The sequence below is a fragment of the Rhinatrema bivittatum genome, chromosome 3, assembly GCF_901001135.1.
Source record: "Rhinatrema bivittatum chromosome 3, aRhiBiv1.1, whole genome shotgun sequence".
Classification (NCBI taxonomy): domain Eukaryota; kingdom Metazoa; phylum Chordata; class Amphibia; order Gymnophiona; family Rhinatrematidae; genus Rhinatrema; species Rhinatrema bivittatum.
In genome coordinates, this window is record NC_042617.1 from 271,437,758 (window position 1) to 271,455,963 (window position 18,206).

The following is an 18,206-nucleotide window of genomic DNA, read 5'->3' on the forward strand; positions in this document are numbered from 1 at the left end:
TCTGGTCCAGGCTGAGAAGCTGGCTGAGACTTGAGGCCAAGTCTGCTTGGATTGACCTTTTTGGTAAGGTCTGGAAGGGCGTCCTTTAGAAGCTGGAGGATAAAATTTCCTTGGCTTGTAGGTTGGCCGTTTAGAGTCTCGCCTGAAAGTTCTCTTAGGCGTGGAAGGGAACTCAGATGGCACAGAAGAAAGCTTGCGCAGAGTTTCATGATGGTCCTTCAACTGCGCCACCGTCTCTCGGATCTTTTCCCCCGAAGAGATTATCTCCCACACAGGGTAGATCTGCTAACATGTCTTGGACTTCTGGTCTTAAGTCTGAGGATTTGAGCCAGGCCCATCTTTGTGCATTAATTCCCGCTGCAGTTGCTCTAGAGGCAGTGTCGAAGATATCAGCAGCATGGACCTCGTGTTTCCCAGCATCCAGACCTTTCTGAGCTAGAGTATGAAGCTGAGTCTGGAGTTGCTCTGGTAACGAATCAGAGAAGTCTTGAACCCTTTTAAAGAGGTCTCTGTTATACTGGGTCATGTATAACTGCTAAGAGGCTATGCGAGATATGAGCATAGCGCCATGGAAGACACCTGCCAAAAGCATCCAGGGATTTTTGTTCCTTCCCTGGAGGTATGAAGGAATGAGGTTTTGAATGTCGTACCTTCTTCTGGGCTGATTCAACAACCATAGAATGATGATCCAACTGAGACTTCTGGAAACCAGGAGCTGACTGCACTAGATAGTTGGCATCTGTCTTGCGGTTGACAGGCAGGACGGAACATGGGTGTTCCCAGTTCCTTTTCAGGAGATCAAGAAGGATTTCATGAATAGGTATGGACATGATTTCCTTAAGAGCATCAAGAAATTGGAGTACTTCCAGCAACTTGTGCCTAGAGTCCTCTTCTGTCTGAAGTTGGAAAGGAATGGTTTCAGACATTTCCTTGATGAAATTGATAAGACACAGATCTTCTGGTGGAGAATGATGTCTTTCATCTGGGGGAGAGGGCTCTGATGGTCGATAGTCTGTATCCTGGGACGAATTATCGGTCCAAGTATTGTAGGACTGATCTCCAGCACCTAGCGGGATTTTACCACCGACTCATCCATCGATGTCACCGGTCCCTTCGGTGCCTCCATCGATACCGCCTCCGATGCCATCAATAGCTAGGCCTGGTATTACTAGGGGGACCCCTATGGGGTAGAATTTTTAAAAAAATCTTGAAAGAATTTCCGTGAGGAAAATTCCTGTCAGGAATCTCAGAGCTCCTTAACCCGAGTGGCTACTGCTGCGCTGAAAAAAGAAGACTGAAGGGAGACCCCTGCTGGATGCAGTGTTGGTGCTATGCTGGGCATGCCCAGTAGATGCCAGTCAAAGTTCTAGAAACTTTGACAAGTGTTCTGTGATTGGGCTCCATCCTGTCACCCATATGAGAGGACTACCATCCTGCTTGTCCTGTGAGAAACCCGAGCTGCCTCTGTCGCAAGCAGAATTTTTATTTTGTAAAGTAAAGGCACAGACACTCCAGATAAGTCCCCATAGAAACAAATGTTGGGTACTTCCCTGAAAGGTGCTCTGGCCGGCGGAGGGGGGGGCTTCAGGGCCCACTGAGGGAGCCAGACCACTGGCTATCCAGGTCCTGGAGATGCAGGCTGAACAAGGCAGGAGTATCCAACCCCCCGTTCACCTGGCTCCACCCGAGAGATAGCCCTTGCCCAGGAACCTGGCACCTCAGGAGCAAATTTTCCTCAGAACACCTTAATCAGTCGGGACTGCAGGTTTAGCACCTCTACCATCTGCTGGAGGTAGAGAAATACTGAGGGACTGCAGGTGGAACTCATATGTGGCAGTGCCCAAAGTTTTGTTCTCTACCTCCATCTGCTGGTAGGGATGAATAAAACCCATTTGTCTGGACTGATCTGGGTATGTTCAGGAACAAGCATTTACTTGCAATCTAAGCATTCCGTATTTACAAAGCTACCATCTAGGGATGTTCCAAACCAATAAGCAATAATTGCAATTAGAAATTTCAAACAAATTCTGTTTTAAAGTTTTATTAGCAAAAGTTGACTTTCCATTCAGCTCTGACCAAATATTTTAAGAACTGTACAGCAATATTTACACAATAAACAGCAGATCTGAAGTTACTAAAGGTGAACCAGAAGGGCTGAGAACCTGCATGGGAAGTGCCATATTCCATTCACTAAGCAAATGTGAAAGAGAAATATCTGTGCTAGAACATTCTTCCAAGGTATGTTTATTTAAGCCATTGCCTGGACTAAAAACTGCATTTTTGACAATCCTTGCTTAATTAGTATAGAATACATCATGGATTTAAAAAAACAAAAACAAAACAGCTTAGCAAACAACTACTGAGAGAATTGTTTGATCTTGGGCATCTGTCTGTCCTAGAGATGTAAGCACATCTAGTACATATCCCAAGAGACTAACAGGATGAAAGCAGCACCACACAGCAAGGATTAACAAGTTGCATGGGTGGCAACGGATCCTCACTAGAATCACTGAAAGATCATTGCTGGACATTAAGATAATGGAGGGAATGATGCATTTAACTACAATCATTTAGTTGCAGGAAAGCCACTTCGTTTTTGAAAGTCTTGAAGTAACACCGAATTAAAGTACCACCTCAGGAGATGCAATATGTGTATTTCTCAACTGCTTCTTCCAGTTCCTAGGAGTTTCATCATCATAAGTGATTCATAAATCTTTGAAGGGCTTTCATACCATTAGAAATTGTCAGCTAAGAGAAGCAGTATCTAAGCTTCCATTGGCTGTTGTAGTTCCACATGTCTTTGGCACGGACCCTTCATCTTGTTTGACATCTTCCTCCAATCCAGAGCCAAGTCCCACAGTCTGCATTGGGCCCTATTCAACACAGAAGAGAGGTTTGTTTTGAGAAAGTTTACACTAGGGCTAGGTTTGGATAAATGGTAGGAACACTGTCTAACAGTTGGAATAGGCAGTGACCAAGAAAAAATTGTAGCACAAGAAAAAAAATTACGCACAATACAACCACCACATCCAACTCACATCAGAATATATGCAAGAAGTCAGTTCTCCCAAAAGCACCATGTTTCCCAAAATAGTCTACTTAATTCTATTTCTTCCAGTCTAACTAGTTGCCCCTCCAAAGCTTTGGAACAGACCATAGAAGATATTCATCTGGACTTCTGCTTGAAACCAATGGCTACAGCAAACCATCAGCCTTGATTCATGGCCTGGTAAGAAATATTTTAATACTCGTTTATACTTTTGTGGGCATCAGGGAAGAGCAAAAACATTGTCAAAATGATTTAAAGCGTATAACTACTGGTGTGTGATAACTGGTCTCTGAAGTACTCTAACCAGAAGCATGACAAAAAATTGTCACTTGCTCCATTTTGAAGCTTTTAGAATGAGACAGGAGGTAAGTCACAAGCAGAGAGACAGTTGTCTCCCAAAGATCTAATTTTCACTAGCCACTTTTCCAATAATAAATTACTAAACTGAAGGTTGCACCAAGCAGAGACGTTTCAAGAACATTCTCTAAGTTAAGTCTCTGAAGATTTTCCCTCTACTTGACACTATACCTGTCTGAAACACCCCTGTTCTGAGTTTGCAGTCAGCAGAGCAATGTGGCCAGTAGCAACCTTCTCCAGCTGCACCCCTGGTTCTGGTAAGCCAAAGGGTAGAAGATTCTCACTGGACAAGATATCCACAGGCATCTCTGCAATCTCTTTAACAGACTGATCCTCAGCCATGGAGGGGTCAAAAAGCAGAGGAGAAGGTGGACACTGCATACCATCACCCACAACATCCAAGTCCTGTATAGAAACAGTACCAGGGCCATCAGATGGAAGAGCCAAACAGACCATGTGGCAAAAGAAGCACAATACTTCTCCCAGAATGCCCCTCAGCTAGCACTTGGACTGACTTAACTGTCTCTTACCTACCAAAGAATCTGAAATCTGACTGAGAAGGCAAATTCTACTGCAATCAACACACCAATCAAAAAGGTATTTTCATAAACCACCTCAGAATATGCAGAGATGCTGCTGCACTTAGTTTTATAAATAAAACATTGCAACAAAATACCGTTAAGGCTTGCAATTTTTCTGTCTGATCTGTGAAATCTGCTATAGCTACACTAAGAAGCTATATCCTTAAATCAAGAAATTATCTCCTGCTCAGACTGATTGATCAGGATGATGGAGAAGAGAGGCAAAGCTAGAGAAACACAAATGAGGCAAGAGATGCCCAAACCAGAGATGATATTTCACAGGATCAATATACAATACTACCTAAACAGCATAGTGATGTACCTTAACACCTGTGTTATACTTCCACACCAGAAAAGAGGGAAAAGGCTTCCCAAAATGTTTTACAGTGCATTCAGAAAGTGTTTAGAACCCTTCACTTTTTCCCACATTGTTACATTACAGCCTTATTCTAAAGTTGGTAATGGAGAAATTACTTACCTGATAATTTCATTTTCCTTAGTGTAGACAGATGGACTCAGGACCAATGGGTATAGTGTACTCCTGATAGCAGATGGAGACAGATCAGATTTCAATCTGATGTCAGCCCTAGTACATATACCCCTGCAGGAAGTGCAGCTCTTCAGTATTCTCCTTGAAAAGCAATTGTGGATGTGTGTGACTGATTAATTTGATTAACTTGAGTAACTTCATAACTTGGTTAACTTGATCTGGTTGAATTGGCTATAGCTGGAGACCGCCAGTGCCCTCAACTGGAAAGCATCGACACATGGTAGGATGGGTGTCTTAAGTGAAGGAAAGCATGGCTTACCCTTGTATCTTTTGAAATTCCATTAGTAACGGCAGCCAAGGGTTGGATGCTGAGTCCATCTGTCTACACTAAGGAAAACGAAATTATCAGGTAAGTAATTTCTCCATTTCCTAGCGTGTAGCAGATGGACTCAGGACCAATGGGATGTATAAAAGCTACTCCCGAACTGGGTGGGAGGCTGCCCGTGACCCACTTAGTACTGCCCTTGCAAATGCAGTGTCCTCCCGAGCCTGAACATCCAGGCAGTAGAACCTGGAGAAGGTGTGGATGGAGGACCATGTCGCCGCCCTGCAAATCTCGGCGGGTGACAACATTCTGGTTTCTGCCCAGGACACTGCCTGGGCTCTAGTAGAATGGGCCTCGACTTGTAGAGGTGGCGACTAGTCTGCTTCTACGTAGGCCACCTTGATGACTTCCTTGATCCAGCGGGCTATGGTTGCCCGTGAGGCCGCTTCCCCTTGACTCTTCCCACTGTGAAGGACGAATAGGTGGACCGTTTTTCGTTCGGGTTCCGACATTTCCAGGTATTTGGATAGGAGCCTGCCGATGTTGAGGTGGCGTAGACTTCGAGCTTCTTCCGAATTCTTAAACTCATCCGGCGATGGTAGTGAGATGGTTTGATTAAGATGGAAGTGACACCACTCTGGGAAGGAACGAAGGGACCGTGGGTAGCTGGATGGTTCCCGGGGTGAGCCTGAGGAACGGCTCATGGCAGGACAGTGCTTGTAGTTCTGAAATGTGGCGGGCTGAACAAACTGCCAGCAGGAATCCTGTCTTCAAAGTTAACAGTCGGAGAGACAGTCCACGGAGGAGCATGAAGGAGGCTCCTGCTAGAAAATCCAGGACCAGGTTGAGATTACAAAGAGGTACCGGCCACTTTAGGAGTGGGCGGATGTGACTCCTTTCAGGAAGCGTGAAATGTCCGGGTGAGAGGCTATGCTGTCACTCTCGCTCTTGGTGCCGTAGCATGACAATGCGGCCACTTGTACCTTGATGGAGTTGAAGGACAATCCCTTCTGTAGCCCGTTCTGTAGGAATTCCAAGATCGCGGGAACTTCGAGCGTGGTATGTCGTCGTGGTCTTCGCACCAGGCTTCGAATACTCTCCAAATCCTTATGAACGTTAAAGATGTGGAGAACTTGCGTGCTCGGAATAGGATGTCGATTACAGCCCCTGAGTATCCGTTTTCTCAGGCAAGCCCTCTCAATGGCCAGGCCGTAAGAGAGAATTGAGCTGGATCCTTGTGGAGGATCGGCCCGGGGGTCCCTGCCAGTAGTCTTCTCATGTCTGCTTACCACGGTCTTCTTGGCCAGTCCGGGGCCACCAGAAGTACTAGTCCCCTGTGTAGCTGTATCTTGTGAATGATTGCGCCCAATAGGGGCCACGGCGGGAAGGCGTCCCCTGTGGCCAGGTCTGTACAAGGCATCGATCCCCTGGGACTGAGGTTCCCGCCTGCGGCTGAAGTACCTGGGTACTTGGGCGTTGGACCAGTTTGCCAGAAGTTCCATGTCTGGTGTTCCCCACCGGTTCACTATCATTTGGAACGCTGCGGTCGACAGCTTCCATTCTCCTGGGTCTAGACTTTCTCTGCTGAGGTAGTCCGCCGTGATGTTGTCTTTCCCAGCGATGTGGACGGCAGAGATCTCCTGGAGATTTACTTCCACCCATGACATTAGGGGGTCTATTTCCAGAGACACCTGTTGGCTTCTGGTTCCCCCCTGATGGTTGATGTAGGCCACTGTTGTGGCATTGTCCAACATTACTCTGACCGCTTTGTCTAGGAGTCTGTGAACAAACCGTAGGCAGGCTAGTCTGACCACCAGCGCTTCTAGGCGGTTGATGTTCCATCCCGACTCTTCTGCGTTCCATTGCCCTTGGGCGGTTAGCTCCTCGCAGTGTGCTCCCCATCCTCGTAAGCTGGCGTCTGTGGTGAGCAGGGTCCAGGTTGATGAAGACAGTCTTGTTCCCTGGCTCAGCTGCCTCACCTGCATCCACCATCGTAGCTGGGTCCAAACTCTGCCCGGGAGTGGTAGACGTATGGGGTAGTTCTAAGACAGTGGATTCCATCGCGATAGAAGTGAGCGCTGTAGGGGTCTCATGTGAGCTCACGCCCATGGCACTACTTCCAGTGTGGATGCCAGAGAACTTGCAGGTAATCCCATGCTGTGGGGCGAGGTTCACTCATCAGGATTTGTAACTGGTTCCTCAGTTTTGATCTCCTTGTGGGAGTCAGGCTGACCTTGTTTTCTTTGGTGTCGAATCGGACTCCTAGGTTTTCTAGAGACTGTGAGGGCTGCAGACAGCTCTTGTTTGTGTTGACCACCCAACCGAGGCTCTCCAGTAGAGTTTTGACTCTGTTGGTTGCTTGGTGACTTCTCTGGGGATTTCACCCTGATCAGCCAATCGTCTAGGTAAGGGTGTACGAGGATTCCTTCCTTCCTTAGTGTTGCCGCCACCACCACTATGATCTTGGTGAATGTCCGGGAGTGCTGTGGCTAACCCGAAGGGTAGTGCCCGGAACTGGTAGTGACTGTCCAGGATTTTGAAGCGTAGGAAGCGCTGATGTTCCTGATGGATCGGGATGTGTAGATAGATCCAGAGATGTGAGAAACTCTCCCGGTTTTAATCGCCCTTATTACAGAGCATAGGATTTCCATATGGAAGCGGGGAATCCTCAGGTGGTGGTTGACTGACTTGAGGTCCAGGATGGGCCTGAACGTCCCCTCTTTCTTGGGGATGATAAAATAAATGGAATAATGCCCAGTATTTTAGGTCTTGTGGAGGTACTGGGGTTATGGCCTCTAGGGCCAGTAGTCTGGTCAGTGTAGCTTCCGCTGCCACCCTCTTGGAGAGTGTCGTGGCAGGGGGATTCCACAACTTGTCCGGAGGGGTTTGTAGGAAATCCAGGTAGTACCCCTCACGAATGATGGTTAGGACCCACTTGTCCAACGTTATCTCGACCCATCTGTGGTAGAATAGGGCTAGTCTGCCCCCTATGGCTTCTTCCCTTGGACGGGTCGGCTGAATCTCATTGTGGGGTGCGGCTGGGGCCTGGACCCAAGCTGGTTCCCCTTTTGTTGTGCATGTTCCGAAAGGGCTGGTTCCTGCCTGTAGGGCAGGGCACTTGATAACTGTTTCTATATGGATTGAAGCGCTGTGAACCTCTGTCCCTGGAGGATCGGGGGAAAGGTCGCTGGTTTCTCTTGCTTTTGTCCTCCTGTAGCCGCGGTAGTGGGGACTCGCCCCATTTGTCAGCCAGTTTCTCTAGATCACTGCCGAACAGAAGGGATCCCTTGAAGGGCATCCTTGTGAGTCTCGATTTGGAAGATGCGTCGGCCGACCAGCTTCGGAGCCAGAGTTGTCTCCTGGCTGCCACAGCTGATGGCACTCCTCTAGCTGCGGTGCGTACCAGGTCAGAAGCAACATCCATGCTGGTTCCATGGCTTCCCCAGGGGTGTTGCTCCTGGTCTGTGATAGGCAGGCATGTGTCACAAAACAGTGTAGCAGGCCGCTATTTGTAGGGACATAGCAGTGACGTCAAAGGACTGTTTAAGGATGGATTCCAGACGTCTGTCTTGCGCATCTTTGAGTGCTGCACCTCCCTCCACTGGGATAGTGGTGTGCTTCGAGACCGCGCAGACCATAGCATCCACTTTTGGGCATGTCAGAAGGTCTTTGGCCGCCGGGTCCAGAGGGTACATGGCTGCCATAGTCCGTCCCCCTTTGAATGTGGACTCTGGAGCAATGCATTCCAGGTCAATTAGCTGCTGAATGGCTTGTAACAGAGGGAAATGGCGGGAAGTCTGACAGAGTCCCTCTAGCAGAGGATTCGTCTTAGGTTCCCCCGAGGCACTTGTGCCTGGGATCACAAGTTCCTTCAGGCTGCTGGTGACCAGGTCTGGAAGCTCGTCCTTTGTGAAGAAGCGTCTCATAGTCCAGTGAGGCTCTGTCCCCAGAGGGAGTTCCTCTTCCTCCAGAGGCTCTGATTCCTCCGCTGAGATGTCCGTGTCCCCGTAAGTGGGGCTTCCGAGTGGTGGATTCACTACCCTAGGCCTAGCGGGGCCCGGAGCATAGCGGTCCTCTGGTGAAGGCTGTGGCCATGTTACCGGAGGCTCCGTCTGCATGTGAATGAAGGTGTGCAGACCTTTGAAAAATTCCACCCAGGAGATAGACGCTGGGTCCAAGCTAAGAGGCGCTGTGTCCCTGGGGGGCCCTGTTTGAGGGGGGGGGGGGTCCCGCTGGGATTTGCTAGGTCCGAGGTACTTATTTTGTTCCATGTAAAGGCTATGCCTAAAAGTTCCAAGTTATTTGTAAACCAATACGATGTGCAAACTGATGTCAGTATATAAAAAATTCTAAATAAATAAAATAAATAAACTAGCACTCAGGCCCGGATGCGGCTGGCCCTGGGCTTGATCCCCCAGGGCCTCCTCGCACTGGATATACAGGGCGTCGGCCTCTTCGTGTTGTGCGGCTCTGATGTGGCATGCTGGGCAGAGGCCCTGATCCTTGAGCTCCTTTTCTGGTGGTGCCATAGGTATAGACACGGAAGTCTATTGTGCGAATATGTGCGCGTGGACGGATGTGCGCGCAAGTCGTAGTTATGCGCCTGGCCTACTACGCGCGAGTTGCGCACGTAACTTGTGCGTACTGCACTTAAGTGTGCAAAGTTATGCGCACAAATAATGTTGTACGCACGACTCGCCCTATGCGCACGGATCGAGACTGCGGTCAGGGCGGCGAACAGGGCCAAAATGGCAACGGCGACACGCGGGCAATATGGCGACCTCGGAGGTTCCTCACATGAGAGCCCTTGGCTCTAACCGGGGTCAAGCCTTGCTAGGGTGGATCAACGGTAGCACTGGTCCCGGACAGCGACCTGTGCGACTCCTCGAGCTTCGGAGACCGGAGACTTTAAACAAGATTTCTACCTTACCTTGTCTCAGCGCTTCCCAGTTTCGTTCCGGGCGGTCTCCAGCTGCGGGGGGAGAGGGCAAATACCTTCACCGCCGCGCTCGTGGTTGCACACGCCACCTCTCAGCCATGCCCGAGATCGGGTGCTAGGTCCCCGCCGAGGGTCGGCCGCCGGATCGAGGCTCACCTCTGAGGGACCACGGAAATCATCTCGGGAATTCTCAACTGGGGAAGGGTCCCGAGGGTGTCACCGCAGGAGAGTGGAGCTCACTGTTGAGGTAGGTTTTCTTCTTATTTTGGGTTTTCTCCTTTAAATTTTGCTCTAACGCTGTGAGAGCGTGCAGGTAGTCCCTAACTGCTATGGAGACGGAAAATACTGAAGAGCTGCACTTCCTGCAGGGGTGTATGTACTAGGGCTGACATCAGATTGAAACCTGGTCTCCAACTGCTATCAGGAGTACACTATACCCATTGGTCCTGAGTCCATCTGCTACACGCTAGGAAATATGCATTTTTTCCCTCCTCACTCAACACACAACACCCCATGATTACAAAGTGAAATCAGGTTTGTAGAAATTTGTGCAAATTTAAAAAACCTGAAATATCACATTTAAGTATTTGGGACCCTTTGCTATGACACTGCAAGTTGAGTTCAAGTGTATCCTCTTTCCAATCATCCTTGAGATTTTTCCCCAACTTGGAGTCCACCTGTGGTAAATTCAATTGACTGGACATGATTTGGAAAGGCACATACCTGTCTATATAAGTTCCCACAGTTGACAGTGAATGTCAGACCAAAATCAAAGCCATGAAGTCAAAGGAATTGTCTGTAGACCTCCAGGACAGGATTGTGTCAAGGTACAAAAATATTGCTGCAGCATTGAAAGTCCTGAAGAACACAGTGGCCTCCATCATTCTTAAACGGAAGTTCAGAACCACCAGGACTCTTCATAGAGCCAGCCACCTGCCCAAAATAAGCAATCAGGAGAGAAGGGCCTTGGGTCAGGGAGGTGACCAAGAATCTGATGGTCACTGACAGCTCCGCTGTGGAGATGGGAGAACCTTCCGGAAGGACAACCATTTCTGCAGCACTCCACCAGTCAGGCCTTTATGGTAGAGTGGCCAGACAGAAGCCGCCACTCAGTAAAAGACATAACAGCCCGCTTTGGGTTTGCCAAAAAGTACTTAAGGATCTCAGAACATGAGAAACATGGAGGAACCCTGGCACCGCTCATCTAGTAAATGCCATCCCACATGAAACATGGTGGCAGCAGCATGAAGCTGTAGGGATGATTTTCAGCTGCAGGAACTGGAGATAGTGGAGTTGCTTACCTGTAACAGGTGTTCTCCAAGGGCAGCAGGATGCTAGTCCTCACATGGGTGACATCGGATAGAGCCCAGCATGGAAAACTTCTGTCAAAGTTTCCAGAACTTTGACTTGGCATACCGAGCATGCCCAGCATGCTCTATACCACGCATTCATGCGGGGTACCCTCTTCAGTCTTGAAATAGAATTACAGTGAACAATAAAATAAGAGAAACTGAACTCAGTATTTGGTAGGTTTCATAAAGGCCAACATCCTGCTGTTGTTGGAGAACACATGTTACAGGTAAGCAACTCTGCTTTCTCCATGGACAAGCAGGATGGTAGTCCTCAGACATGGGTGAATTCCTAGCTACAGCTGCTCCCCAAAACAAAAGGGGGACACCAACCAGGTGCCAATGGGCACAACAAACAGTGCCTTTGGTAACAGAGGGGGAGACAGCCTGAACCCAAACAATGAGCCCTAGGCAGGGAGAACTGGGTTCTACATCTCAAACAGATTCTGAAGGACAGACTGGCCAAACCCTACTGTTATGTTGGCCATCCCTATCCAAACAGTGAAATGCAAATGTGTGGAGAGAACTCCACGTCGCAGCCATGCAGATCTCCTCCACAGGAACTGCTCACAAGTGGGCCAAAGGAAAATTGGTTCTTACCTGCTAATTTTCGTTCCTGTACCACAGATCAGTCCAGACTCCTGGGTTTTGCCTCCCTTCCAGCAGATGGAGACAGAGAAAATTTATCAGGCACTGCCTTATAATCTGGTGCGTCACCTGCTACTCTTCAGTATTTTGTAGTACTCAAGCAGAGAAACAACTTAAAAAACCAAGCCAAACAAATTTGAACATGCTAACTTCCACCCTCAAACCCCAAAAGAGCAGAGGGTGAGGAAGAAAATTGAAATTATCCCAGTAAAATTCTGTAGAACCTTATGCCATTTATCAGAAAAGCAATTGAGCGGGCACTAACGCTACACCCTCACCCAAAAGGCTGAACCTCTACCATGGGCAGGCGTCTGGATTGATATGTGGTACTACAGTAATGAAAATTTTCAATTAAGAACCAATTTTCCTTTCCCTGTACGTACCCAGATCAGTCCAGACTCCTGGGATGTACCAAAGCTTCCCTAAATGGGGTGGGGGACTGCGAGAGTCCCGCTCGAAGGACATGCTCGCCAAAATTGCAGATGTCCGTGGTCTGCACATCCAGGCAGTAGTGTCTCGCAAATGTGTGTAAAGACTTCCAAGTAGCTCCCCTAATCTCTTGAGAAGAAACCATTTGGCACTCTGCCAATGAAGTCACCTGCGAGCGTGTGGAATGAGCCTTCAACCCCTCCGGAATGGGGTGACCGGAACAGATGGACAGACTCAATAGCCTCTTTCAACCAATGCGCTATCGTAGCTTTGGAAGCCTTCTGCCCCTAGAGCCATGCCACAATACAAAAAGATGATCCGATAACCGGAAACTATTCGTCACCTCCAAATAGCACAAAAGAGCTCTTCAGACAGCCAGACGTTTCAAGTCCCTGGAGTGGGGAGAATTGAGTAAGAGGCTAGAAGCTCCATCATTAAGATGAAGACTATACTACTTTTGGCAGAAAGGACGGGACCATCTAAAGAGAGAGTCCAGATTCCAAGATCCTTAAAAACGGTTCCCTACAGGATAAGGCCTGCAGCTCAGACTCGCCTGGCAGAACAAATGGCTACCAAGCATAACACCTTTAAAGTCAGATGTTTCAGTGTGGCTTTCTTTAGCGGTTCGAAGGGTGCCTCACAAAAACCCTTAAGGACCAGATTCAAATTCCAGGAGGGACACACCTGACGGACAGGACGACTTGTTTTACACCCCTCTCAGAAATCGGATTACATCTGGATGAGCTGTGAGGGAGGAACCGTGGACTTTACCCCTGAGGCAACCCAGGGCTGCAACCTGAACCCTCAGAATTGAGACACAATCCCTTCGCAAGGCCATCCTGTAAGAAAGACAGAACTGTTGTGATCGAGGCCTGTCTGGGATCAGCACCCTGCGTCTTGCACCAAGATTCATTCAAAGACCCTCCAAACTCGAATGTACACCAGAGAAGTGGGGGATTTCCGGGCCCATAACAGAGTAGAAATGACATCCTCCGGATAGCCTTTCTTTCTCAATTGCCTCCTCCCAAAAGCCAGGCCGCAAGTCAAAAGCAATCCACTTGAATGAAAAATATAGTACCTTGGCGCAAGTGGTTTGGAAGATGACTGAACCGCAGGGGACCGTCCACTGCCAGGTTGACCAGATCCGCAAACCATAGTCAACGCGGCCACTCCAGAGCCACCAGGATCACCGAACCCGGAGAATCCGGATGAAACTCTATTCTCCTGAGCACCCTTGCCTATCAGAAGCCAGGGAGGAAACACAAAAAAACACCCTGGGACCAAGGAACTACGAGTGCATCTACGGTGTCTGCTCTGTGCTCCCTTCTGCAGCTGAAGTATCGCGCCACCTTGGCATTCTCCCAGGTAACCATCAAGTCTACATGCAGTTGATCCCACTTTTTGGGCGATTAAATCCATGGCACTCTCTACCAGCTCCTATTTTCCGGGATCCAGCAGTTGACAACTGAAGAAATCCGCCTAAACATTGGAGTTCCCTTCAATATGGGACCCCACTATTATTGTGAGATGATATTCCATCCAAGACATCAGTATCTCTGCCTCCTGGGCCACCACATGGCTCTTGGTTCCTCCCTGTCCGTTGATATACACCACCGTTGTCACATTGTCCGACAGGACCCTAACCGCCCCTGTAGCACAGAAGAGGAAGGAAACTCTCCAGAGCCAGACTCACCACTCTCGCCTCCAGGGGACTGATCAACCATGTCACCTCCTCAGAGGACCATTGTCCCTGCACCACCTGGGATTGGCAGACAGCTTCCCAGCCTGAGAGACTGGCTTCAGTCGTCACTACGTTCCAATGAGGAATCTCGAGATCTACCCCTTGTTTCAAATGGCCCAGAGTGAGCCACAAGAGGCTGGACTTGGCAACATCCAGAAACGAGAGATGAAACTGTTCTGACAACAGGTTCCACCGGGTCAGCAACGCACTCTGCAGTGGTCTCATGTGCCCATACGCCCACAAGACCAGTTCTAAGGCCGACGCAATAGAAGCCAGAACCTGTACATAGTCCCAGGCCCTGGGCGCTTGTGCATACGACAGGTATTGAACTTAGGTCCACAACTTGAGAATCCGCTCTTCTGATAGGAAAACTTTGCCCAGTCGGGCATCAAATCTGGTGCCCAGAAACTCCAGAATCTGGGAAGGATTGAGGTGACATTTGGCTAGTTGACCATCCAGCCCAGAGAACGTAGTTGAAGCAACACCATGTCCACAGCCTGAGTGCATAACTCCCTCAACTTTGCTCGAATCAGCCAGTCATCCAGATAAGAATGGACCAAGATGCTCTCTTTCCGCAAGGCCGCAGCCACTACAACCATCACCTTGGTGAAGGTCCGTGGAACCGGTGGCAGCCCGAACGGCATGGCACAAAACTGGAAATGCTGGCAGAGGATCCTGAAGCAAAGGTATCTTTGATGGTCCTTGTGGATTCAGATGTGTAAGTAGGCCTCCATCAGATCCAGGGAGGCCAGAAACTTTCCTTTGTGAACAACTGCCACCACCGAGCGAAGAGTTTCCATTTGAAAGTGGGGCACCTTGAGGGCCACGTTGACTTTCTTCAAGTCCAATATTGACTGGAACGTTCCTTCCTTCTTCAGAACCACAAACCAGATAGAATACCTTCCTTGGCCTTGGTTCTCCTGGAGGGACACGTACAATGGCTCCTAGTTCCCAGAGGTGGTGGAGGGTCTGCTGGACAATAAGCGACTTGGTTGAAGAGCCGCAGGGAGATATGAGGAACAGGCTTTGGAGCGGATGAGCAAACTAACGCGTAGCCTTGTTCTATCACGCTTGAAACCCACGGGTCCGACGTTATCTTGGACCACTCCGGGGGGGGGGGGGGGGGGGGGAAGTCACCTGACTCCCTATGAGAGGAACCGATGAGTGGGCCGATGCATTTCTCATTGCGAGGACTTGATGGCTCCCGCCGAAGAGGCGGATCCATCTGCGGCCATAAAAGGACTAGGACTAAGACTGCGACCTCTCAGAGGTCTCCCTCTGGCCGGAGTATGGAGCTCTGCCCTGACGAAACAGTCGTTGGATCCTAAAATGGGAGCGAGGCGGGTATCCCCTTAGGACCCTTCGGCCTGTCCTCCGGCAGCAGACACCATGGTTCTGAATGATGTGCGCAGGAGGTCATACAGGGCATCTGCACCAAAGGCTACTGTGGCCAACTATTCTGCCTGCTGTGCTTCCGCCGGCGCCAGATCTCCAGCGCTCTGCAACTGTTTGACCCATCTCAGGCTGGCCCGAAGCATTAACTGCTGCAGACTGCTGCCTGGACGCCGAGGGCGGAAACCTCAAATATAGATTTGAGATGAACTTCCAGTTTGTGATCTTTAAGATCTTTCAAAGCCGCCACACCAGTGACTGGAATAGTAGTCCTCTTCATGACTGCCAAGACCGACGCATTAACCTTAGGAATCTTCAATAAATCTAGCGAGTCCTCCGGCAACAGGTAAAGTTTATCCATGGCCCAGCTCATTTTAAGGCCCATCTAGGAGTATTCCACTCATGGATCATCAACTGTTTCATTATTTCATGAAAGTGACCCTGATCATCTGGAGCTCCAAGAAGTTGATCTGGTAAGAGCTTTCCTGAGCAAACCAGAGGCCTTGGGTGCAGAGCCCCCTCTATATAAGTTCCCAGCCCACAGTGGATGCATCTGTGGTTAGGACAATTTGTGTAGGACTCCAGAAAGAGATCCCCTGTTCCAGATTGGAGAGTACTCGCCACCAGGACAAACAGACCTGGAGAGACGGGGTGACTGCGACCTCAGGGTCCATTGGGTTCTGCACATATGTAAACGTGTCAAGGGAGCGACATGGATGGTGCGGCCATGTGGCCCAACAACCTCAACATGTGCCGCGCTGACACCTGCTGGCTCTCTGCCGCAATGGATGCCAAGGTGACAGTCTATGAACAAGGTAGCAAGGCTTTTGCCTGAGCAGTGTCTATCAGGGCTCCTTTAAAGTCAAAATAAAGTTCGGACTGAGATGGGACTTTTGGTAGTTGACAACAAACCCTAGTGACCCCAACACCCTGGATGGTCAGGTTCATGGACCAAATGGCTCCTGCCTGAGATGTGCTCTTGACTAGCCAATAGTCCAGATAGGGGAAGACATGCACTCCCAGCCTGCAGAGGTGCGCAGTCATCCTAGCTAGGCATTTTGTGAAGACACATGGGGCTGATACTGGAAGTGCCATTTCCCACCATAAATTGGAGATACTTCCTGTGACCTGGGAAGATCTCAACATGGGTGTATCATCCTGTTGATCGAGGGAGCAGAGCCAGTCCGCTTTGTAGAAGGCAAATCAAGGTGCCCAGGGAAGCCATTGTGAACTTTTTTTTTTAAAGAAATTTGCTCAAGGCCCTTAGATCTAGGATGGGACGGATTCCTCCTGTTCTCTTTGGAATCAGGAAATACATGGAGTAGAATCCCCATCCTCTTTGCCATGGTGGAACAAGGCTTGACAGCCCTGGCCTCAACAGCAACTCCTTAAGGATATCATAAACTGGGACTGCCATGATTTCCTTATGAGACTCCACAAACTGGAGGATCTCCAGCATCTTGTGTCTGGCCTCTTCCTCCATCAACAACAACTGAAACTGAATAGCCTCTGCTATTATCTGCACAAAACCTGGGAAGGATAAGTCCTCTGGTGGGGACCCTCCTTTGCTCTTCTGGAGACTGTCCTGAAGGGAACTCTGAGCCCTCGGAAGAAATTCCCCCCAGGGGTCAGAGGAACCTCACCCTCACTGTAATCATCAGGGGATGGGGCCCTGGGTGCTCTGCCTTTGTCCAGAGGTGCAGTCACCAGCAAACCTGGTGCAGGCCCCAATAAAGCTGGATGAGGGGGTAGCAGCCCACAGTATCTGTGCCAGACTAGGTGGAGCTTCCTCGGAGGAGGAACCAGGAACGACTACTGCATCGGTTGAGGGAAGCATTGGTGCCCAGCTGGGCCAGTAACACACTGATGAGCGCATTGAGCTGTCCCAGCAGTGGTTCCAAAGCAGAGAGGAGCTGCGTCAGTTGCAAACAGCTGCAACCCCCCAGCATCGATGGAAGATTGGCACTCCTCGCCGTGTTGTCAATGTGCATCGGTGACAGATGCTGATGCTTCCTTGGTTCTCGGCAGAGTCTTTCCCCGGTGCTGAGGTCAAAGCTGAGGAACCTGACTTCCTCAACCTGGAGGAGACCAAGCGTGGCTGGTCTCCAGCATGCCTATATTACAGCAGCATCGCTGGAACAGATGGTTCCAGCTGTCAATGGCATGGAGTCCATCGGTGTGGTTCCAAGGTACAGCGATGCCAAAGTTGATGGCTCGGACTTCCCCGACCCGAAGAGTTTCTCCATCTTATCAAATCGCGCACGACAGCCTCCAGAGACCATTTAGGCACACTTGCCACAACCCCAGACGTCATGCAACATTCCCAGGCGGAAAACACATATCATGGGGATCCATGAAAGGCATGGCCCTCGGGCATCGATGGAAACTGGTAGTGGCCATGATCAAAGTGCAAAAAGGACACAAAACAATGGCAGCGGGCAACGATGACAGATGGGAACCCAGGCACTGCTGCCATAGGGAGGTTGAAACTAAAGAAATCATCTGAAAAAGCCAAGAAACCTAAGGAGGCTACAGGAGGGACTGAAATGGACCCAGCCTCGATGGAACATGAGGAAAATCCCAAGGGAAAAAAAATGGGGAAAACATTTTTCCACAAATTTTAAAGAAAAAAAAATCAAGAGCTCATTAACACCACAATGCGAAAGCTCCGTGGAAAAAAAACAGACTGAAGAGGGACTCAGCATGGACGCATGGTATAGGGGCATACTGGGCATGTTCAGTATGCCAAGTCAAAGTTCTAAAAACTGAGAAGTTTTCTGTGCCAGGCTCCAACTGATGTCACCCATGTGTGAGGACTACTATCCTGCTTATCCTTGGAGAATAGTCAGGATCAAGGAAAAGATGAACAGAGCAAAGTACAGATATCCTTGATAACCTGCTTCAGA

The 18,206-nt window shown here is 49.4% G+C and overlaps 1 protein-coding gene and 1 non-coding gene across 4 annotated transcripts in view; both read right to left on the reverse strand.

Annotated features, from left to right (window-relative positions):
- Positions 1-2,025: 2,025 nt before the first annotated feature.
- KANSL2 (KAT8 regulatory NSL complex subunit 2) overlaps positions 2,026-18,206 on the reverse strand; it is a 97,489-nt gene continuing 81,308 nt past the window's right edge. For 2 of the 3 annotated variants that reach the window (XM_029594619.1, XM_029594620.1), the window contains exon 9: positions 2,026-2,873. In XM_029594619.1, coding sequence (XP_029450479.1) covers positions 2,745-2,873 — 129 coding nt within the window. In that variant the 3' untranslated portion in view covers positions 2,026-2,744. The other variant, XM_029594621.1, reaches the window with a different exon arrangement.
- LOC115088899 lies at positions 3,104-3,229 on the reverse strand. Its single transcript, XR_003855973.1, has one exon. It is a non-coding gene; the product is annotated as a small nucleolar RNA SNORA2/SNORA34 family (small nucleolar RNA).